Here is an 8,247-nt window from a genome sequence, read left to right as displayed (position 1 = left end):
TTGAAATTATAATTATCGTATTCTTTAAAACTACTATATACGTAATATTGAAAAAATAATGTTATAAGGAGAATTTTATGTAAAAATTTAAAAGATTGGGGTTATATGTAATAATAATAAAAGTTGGAATTGGAGTTGGAAAATTGTGAAAACAACAAAAATCTGTTTTCCCTTTTCAGAATTTGAGTTCCAATTCAAAGGTGGTTCATTGACAAACAGCATATATGGGAATCACAAGCAGGTGGTTCATTCATTGTTTTGAGGGATGTAAATGTTGAGCAATTGGGCAGAGGAATAAACATAACTATCTTCCTCAAGGAAGACCAGCTGAAGTATTTGGAAGAACTTAAAGCTTTTATAGAAGAGAAAAATCGTAAGATGGATTATTTGGAGCAGAAGATGGCTCATGCTGAACAAGAAATTAAACAGTTAAAATATAGATGTATGATGCGCTGGAGTCCTCAAATACTTTTTGTACACATGTTGATGAAATAATGATTGACCATATTGATGATGGACACCTGAAGCATGAGATAATTTTCCTAACTGGAGGATATGATGGTGTATCATGGTTATCAGCATTGGACTCGTATTTACCTTCATTCGATGTGTTAAATTTACTTAAACCAATGAATTCAGTCCGTGCATATGCCTCGGTTGCAAAGCTGAGTGGAAAATTTTATGTATTTGGTGGTGGAACTGGAAGCTTGCGGTATGACACAGTTGAATAGTACAACCTAGCAAATGATGAAAGGACTATGTGCCCTTGTTTGAAAGAGAAACGGGGTAGCTTAGCTGGTGCAACTTTGAAGGACAATATTTGCAATTGGTGGTGGAAATGGGATTGAATGCTTTTCAAAGGCTATTCATCAGATTTTTGCTGAGAAACTAGTTGTCTGCCAAGCATATTTAAATTTTGTTCCTGGAAAGATGTCAGGAAAACAATTCTGGACTAAATATTCAAGGGCTGAATACCTCCACAGTACAAAAAATTTTGTTGCAACTTTTGACAAGGCTTCTGAAGATGTGGAGCTTGCAGTTTTCTTGAAGTAAGATGCTATGTTAGAATGTCAAGCTCGGAAAAAGATGAACAACATCAAGTTATATGTATGGAGGGTGTTCATTATGGATAACTGTGAGGAGCTTATGCCCGAGTACCTTGGATTTGCGAAGGGTGTTGTCGACTCTGATGATTTGCCTCTCAACATATCTCGTGAGATGCTATAACAGAACAACATTCTCAAGGTGATTAGGAAGAACCTTGTGAAGAAATGTATTGAGATGTTCAATGAAATTGCTGAGACCAAGGAGGGATTGAAGCTCGCTGATATATTTACCAAAACTCTTCCCAAAGAAACTCTTCGTGAACAACTTGGAGTTACCAGCAAACATCTCAAGGAGGAGCGTTGAAGTATTGAGTTATTTGCTGTTATTTTTCTTTTTAGTTTAGTAATTTTATTTCTGAGAATTCAGTTATTTAAGTTGATATAGAATAGGATTTATTAGTATCCTAGTTGAAGTTAGAATAAGATTTTATTAGTTTCCTAATTAGAAATAGAATAGGAGTCTTTTTGTCTATTTTTTATCCTCAAAACGTTTTCTTCTTCTCCGTGTTCCGTAGAACAACACAATCATCTATATTTATATTCTTCATGCCTCTCAATTCCCCTAAAAATCATACCTTTTGAGAACCTCCAACTGCATTAAATTAGTTCTAGTGTCAGTAACTGTGAAAGAGAACAATCAGTTAAGACCTTATATCTTTAACACCATAAGCGCAAGGCGCATAACTGGTGCCGGGTAGGCAAACATCTCAAAGGTTAATTCATATTCTCCATTCAGTTCGACCACAAAACCTCAAATTTTCTCTTGGTGTCTCCATAATATGTCTATACCTAGGTTTCGAACTACGTTCGTCCACTTCTTGTAAATTTGAGATAGCATTCCTTCACTCATTTGAATACACATTAACACACAATTCTAAAGGTTCCATTTATGACGAGTGAAATCATTTATTATCCTACAGGCTTCACATAGTTATCTACTGATAAGGAATTGGAAGTGAACTATGTACTTCTTATTAGTGCTGCTGTACATCAAGTAAATATTAGAAATGAATCTTTCAAACATGTAAAGAATCTATAAAGCATGTAGGTCAGAAAGCAAACAGCAAAATATGCTTGAAAATTTTTCTACTTTAAAGCCAACCAGGTGGACGTTTATCAGTATGTCTTCCAGGGACAGCATTAGTATGAAGTTCAATATAAGTGATAGACTATGCCACCTCTTATAAGACAAAAAGGGTTCACTGACCTCATCCCCTCGCCCTTGCGAACTCTGCTCCACAGTTGTCAGTTCTTGATGAGATGAGAACTGTACATAAACATTTCTTCCCCTATGGACGAGAAAAATGAGTCACTAATCAAGGTTGAACAAAAAGATGCAGCAAAAGTGTAGTCTATTGAAAGATTAGCAAACACAGTAATTTGAAAAGCTATATATATATCCAGTTGGATAAACAAGTTTTGTTTTACAAGGTACCTTATGCTGGGTTGAACATTTGAATAAAACTGTATTGCATTTACAGCAGCAGAAATGTCTTGCATTTGCAAGAGGGCCTGTACTTCCGCAAGATGTAATTATTAAGAAACAGCAACATACTCTAATCATTCTGCGAAATGCCAATCAAAGTAAATGAATAAAAGAAGCACCTGATTTTTTGCCCTGAGCATTACAAGTTTGGTAATGACTCCAAAGGGCTGAAATAGCTGAAGCAAGTCATTCTGAAAAAAAAAAAAAAAACAGAAATCATTGCACCTATAGCATCACTTTATTTCTTATTACAACAATAACAATACAACAATAACAAAACCCAGTGTATTTCCACATAGTGGGGACGGGAGGTAAGATGTACGCAGTCCATACCACTACTTCAGGAGAAGTAGAAAGGTTGTTTCCGATAGACCCCCGGCTCAAGACAAGGAATAATAAACAAATACTTAATAAAGCATGGAACAAGATGTCAAGACATAAATACGCCACCCACAAGGAATAATAAACAAAGAATAGTAAACAAATTCGTAATAAAGCATGCAACAAAGTGTCCTAGCAAGAATAATACATCTACCAAGTAATGCCCTACCCCAACGACTCAGACTGGCACTAGCCTTCTATCCTAATCCGCGTCCTTCAGATCTTCCTATCTAGGGTCATGTCCTCAGTGAGCTGTAACTACTCCATGTCCCGCCTGATCACCTCTCTCCAGTATTTCTTCGGCCTACCCTTACCCCGCCTGATCACCTCTCTCCAGTATTTCTTCGGCCTACCCCTAACCCGCCTGAAACCATCCAAAGCAAGCTTCTCACACCTACGAACCGGGGCATCCGTGCTCCTCCTCATCACATGCCCGAACCATCTCAATCGGACTTCCCGCATCTTATCCTCCACCAAAGTCACTCCAACCTTTTCCCGAATAGTCTCATTTCGAACTCTATCACCCCTATTAAGCCCACACATCCAACACAACATCCGCATTTCCGCCACCTTCAATTTTTGAATGTGAGAGTTCTTGACTAACCAACATTCCGCTCCATACAACATGGCCGGACGGACTGCCACCCTGTAGAATTTGCCTTTAAGCTTGGGCGGCACCTTCCTATCACACAACACCCCCGAGGCGAGCTTCCACTTCATCCATCCCGCCCCAATACAGTGGGAGACATCCTCGTCAATCTCACCATTCCCCTGAATCATGAACCCAAGATACTTGAAACTATCCCTCTTACACACCGTCTGGGAATCCAATCTTACTACCACCTCGTCTTCCTGCCTCACGTTATTAAACTTGCATTCCAAATATTCTGTCTTGCTTCTTTCTTATTACAATAGAGTGGAAAAGAGAACTAAAATAGAAAGGAATCCAAGTGAATGCAAGAGGAAGGATTTGTTGTTCCACTCAGTTTTAAACATTTACTACCTCAACGAACAAAGTGTTCCCAACTTCCAAACTGCATGAACACTAAACCAAATAAAAATGGCATAATGCTAAGTGCTTCTCTTTTGGAAATTCAAGTGTAGTGGGAAATCAAATGCTAAGAAGCTAAAAGACAAGCATAACCCGACCTTTAGAACGACTATACGCACTTGGCAAACTTTCTATCTTCAAAGACAGGTGCTAGAATAATCTCTTCAAATAAGATGATACTTCTGTGAATTTTGGTACGCGCGTACGGCCGTTATGAAGAATGGGAGTGATAGCATCCATGATGGCATACCTTCATTAAAGGACTTAGGTGAAGTTTTGGAAGCTAAGAAGATGAAACACAATGTTGAGCTTCAATGGGAGATCAAGATGAAGCTTATTATCAAAGAATGAGCCCAAGAATTGTGGCGAAATGGGCCAAGTACTACACATATTTCATAGTCCAAATCCAAGCCCAAATGAGGAAGATTGAGGACCACATGGACCCCCAAGGAGCTGAAAATCAAGTCCAAATGGGGTCGAAAAACATGATTTGAGAAGAAGTGTAACATCAATTTTTCATTCTTTCCTAGTTAGATTTTACTACTATTATTCCCAAAAAATTAGATTTCGAATCCTATGGTGTTTAGAAGAGAGGTACACATTTGGGCCCTATATATAGGGGTATACTTGTTGCTTTTTAGAAACAGCATCATTAATATTATTGAGAGTTTCTGCTGTATCCCTTCGTGTATTGCCGGCTACTTGTTATTTATCTTACAACCTTACGAGAACGGTTTTTTCTAAGTTAGTAAGATTAATTTTTGCTTGATATGTATGGTTCTTACCCATTTAATCAAAGAAGGTAACTAGTCTTATACTAATTATTGTTTTTGATTATTCAATTAAGGGTTTAGATCACTTATCATCTGAGTAATTGAATTAAATCTGCTTGTAAACTTGATTATCCCTAATCCGCTTATTTTGTCTACTACAATTAACTAGGGATCTTAGCAATTAATTTGAGGTTTGGGAATTTTATTTTCGAGTTTCAGCTATCTTTAATCTTCAGAATTTCACTTCCACATAGTTTTCTTGTTTTCTCTAAATACTTTATTCTTATCCAGGAAGCTAGCACGTTCTGTGCTGCCCGTTTTAATCATCTATCACAAACTCTACTATCTTTTCTTAATCTTAATTGTGGAAATTCGTTTTGTATATATTTATTACATGCACATCACGCGCTCGGAACATTTTTGATTAATTACATGAAAGACTTTAACCTTTGAAATAGTACAACACAATAAGTAAAATGCTAGAAGCACTCTGCTTTCAATGGAGCATCGACGAGGCAAATGACGCTAGGAGAAAATTCTAAAATAGTAAAGCAAAATAAACCTAGTTCACATACTGGGAACTCACAGGTCACACATTTAATTCAGTAGAACAGATGCATATCCAGGAGATAAAGAGAAGAAAGAGCAAGTGAGAGAGGGAGTGGGGTAGGTATCTACCTCTGAGATCTCGTGGCCCACGTTGCGAACATGAATGACCTTTGACGGCTCAGTCATTTTTTACCTGAATCATAAAAACAACAAATGGCATTGAAATAAAAACGCGCCTCAAACACATGGCAAAGTCACATTATGCCGGAAGAATAATTAAGCACGTGCAAGACAAGAATTTAGTCACAGTAGATAAAGAACTTAAGAAAAACGACCACACGTAGGAGAATTCAGAATAAAAGAATATCTTAAGTCATTTTGACCACAAACATTGCTTCCTAAAGAAAGTTAAGAGTTGTCAACAAATAACATCACAACGGTCTACTGGTAAAACTAAGCCTTTATATCTCATTTTATTAGTATGGAAAATCAACAAGATAGAAACAAGGTAAATATGCAAGCTATTTCAAAAAGTGAAGTTGCGGATGCTGGTAAAAGAGTACACGTGGCATGTTTACAGCCATTTCCGCCCAACTATTGCCTAGAAAGGGTAACTTAAGACAATTAAATTGACATCGAAACTTCAAATTTCTTTTGAGAAACAGGAAGAATCCAAATCATGCTTAGAACTAATAGGTATCTTTAAAAGTAAACGCCGATAAGTTGACAACCTTTTTGACATCCACATAATTAAATGCAGTTGCCACATACATCTCACTGATCAGTTAGACCAGAAACTCAAATACTTTCCTAAACCCAAATAGATTTCTTTCATGCCATACATCTACCACAAGTATCAGATTTGTGCCAAACACCTTTGGACCCCTGATGATTCAATAGTAAAAATACCATTTTTCTTTAACTTTCTCTAAGATGGTTCATTCCTTTTTAGGAGACATTAGATTGTGCCCAGGATTTTATACATTAGCAAGAATTTTATACTTCCAACAACTTCTACTCAAATTTATAGCCTATCCGTTTTATCTTTAATGAAGAATCCAACTTTAACAACTTTTCTCTAATTCTTTTACATACATAAATTGATCACAAACGATTTTAAGCCTTAAAAAACTCCATCCTAACATAAGCAAAAAAAAATTATAATTTTTTCAAATAACCATGGTGTCCGGACCAACTTTCACGCACCTCGACTAATTCCACGAATACCTGCCACCTCCCACCAGCAACAGGTACCAGGCAAAAAATCACATCACATTAGCAAGAATTTTATACTTCCAACAACTCCCACTCAAACACATAGCTTATCAGTTTTATCTTTCAAAAAGACTCCAACTTTAACAACTTTCTCTATTCCTTTACTCATATAAATAATAAAAAACTCCATCCTAATATTATCAAAAAATTTATACATTTTTTAAAAACCGTGGTGTCTGGACCAGCTTCTGCGCACTAATTCCCATGCGATACCTGCCACCTCCCACCAGCAACAGTACCACTTAAAAATCACCTTATTAACATTTAACAAGAATTCTATACTTCCAACAACTTCTACTCACAGCTTATCAGTTTTATCTTTCATAAAGACTACAACTTTAACAAGTTTCTCTTCTCATTTACTCACATAAATTGATCACAAATGCTTTTAAGCCTTTAAAACCTCCATCCTAATCTTAGCAAAAAACAATTATACTTTTTTTAACAACCGTGGTGTCCGGACCAACTTCTACACACCTCGACTAATTCCACGCAATACCTGCCACTCCCACCAGCAACAGGAACCACGTAAAAATCACCTTATAGCATTTAACAATAATTTCATACTTCCAACAACTTCTACTCATAACTTATCAGTTTTATCTTTCAAAAAAACTCCAACTTTAATAACTTTCTCTAGTCTTATACACACATAAATTGATCACAAATGAGTTTAACCCTTGAAAAACTCCATCCTTAATAATTTTTTTTTAAAAAAAGAACATTTTTAATCTATTACAAAAAAATCAAAACAACATTAATAAACACAGGTTTTAATGATTCTAATTCTTAAACACTTAAGTTTTATTTAATCCCAATTTAATTCAGTAATAAAAGTTTAAGATAGAATGAATTAGAAAAAATAATTAGAGTGAATAAACACATAAAAATGGAAGTGAATTAAGGATCTGACCTTCAGAAACAGAGAGAGTGAAGAGAAAGAGAAGAGAAGAGAAGAGAGAGAGAATTAGGGCTTGAGTGATTATGTGGGATTTTTCCAGTTTATGTTTTAATATTTAAAGCTGTTTTTTTTTTTTTTTGAGAAAAATGAGTCAAATACCCTTCCAAGTTTCCAATAAAACAAGCGGGTCCCACAAATTTATTAAAAAAAAAACTAAGTTTTTTTTAAACAATTGAGACAGTTGTTGGGCAACTACATTAATTGTCTCGCACAGTTGTTGAACAACTTGTGGCACTTGTCAAATAACTACGCCTGGTTGTTGACAGCTAGGCGCAGTTATTGAACAACTTTGGTAGTTGGTTTAACAACTTCGCAAAGTTATCAAACAATTACCAATGTTGTTCTAGAACTGAAACAAATTATTAAAACGAAAAAACTTCAAAAAGAAACACTTAAAATAAAGTTATCCCTCCCACCTAATTAAAAAATTTGAAGGACTCCACTTAATCTGATAACTTTGTCTTTTTTTAATCCAAAATTCCTTCTTTTTAGCTATATTTTGAAATGACATAAATGCCCCAGAAATAGAAATATAGACAAGATAATTCATTGAACTTAGACCTCTTGTAATTTATTTATTTTTTTACTTTATTTGAATTTTTTAAAAGTTTTCCCGCTTTTGTACATTTTGGGCTTTGAATAATTGAGACCTGGTCTCACCTTTA

The 8,247-nt window shown here is 35.6% G+C and overlaps 1 protein-coding gene across 2 annotated transcripts in view; it reads right to left on the bottom strand.

Moving 5' to 3' along the window:
* The window catches only part of LOC107843783 (polypyrimidine tract-binding protein homolog 3), a 19,960-nt gene extending 12,316 nt beyond the window's left edge, over positions 1-7,644 (bottom strand). Inside the window, exons 1-5 of one of the 2 annotated variants that reach the window (XM_016688174.2) lie at positions 7,535-7,644; positions 5,476-5,539; positions 2,712-2,783; positions 2,542-2,618; positions 2,314-2,395 (exon numbers count right to left, since the gene is read on the bottom strand). In XM_016688174.2, coding sequence (XP_016543660.1) covers positions 2,314-2,395; positions 2,542-2,618; positions 2,712-2,783; positions 5,476-5,532 — 288 coding nt within the window. In that variant the 5' untranslated portion in view covers positions 5,533-5,539; positions 7,535-7,644. Of the gene's footprint in view, positions 1-2,313; positions 2,396-2,541; positions 2,672-2,711; positions 2,784-5,475; positions 5,540-7,534 lie in introns of those variants that run through there. The other variant, XM_047397393.1, reaches the window with a different exon arrangement.
* Positions 7,645-8,247: the final 603 nt, after the last annotated feature.

Source organism: Capsicum annuum, chromosome 10 (assembly GCF_002878395.1).
Source record: "Capsicum annuum cultivar UCD-10X-F1 chromosome 10, UCD10Xv1.1, whole genome shotgun sequence".
In the NCBI taxonomy this organism is placed as follows: domain Eukaryota; kingdom Viridiplantae; phylum Streptophyta; class Magnoliopsida; order Solanales; family Solanaceae; genus Capsicum; species Capsicum annuum.
Note: the sequence above shows the minus strand (reverse complement) of the source record. Positions and strands in the feature narration are given on the sequence as shown.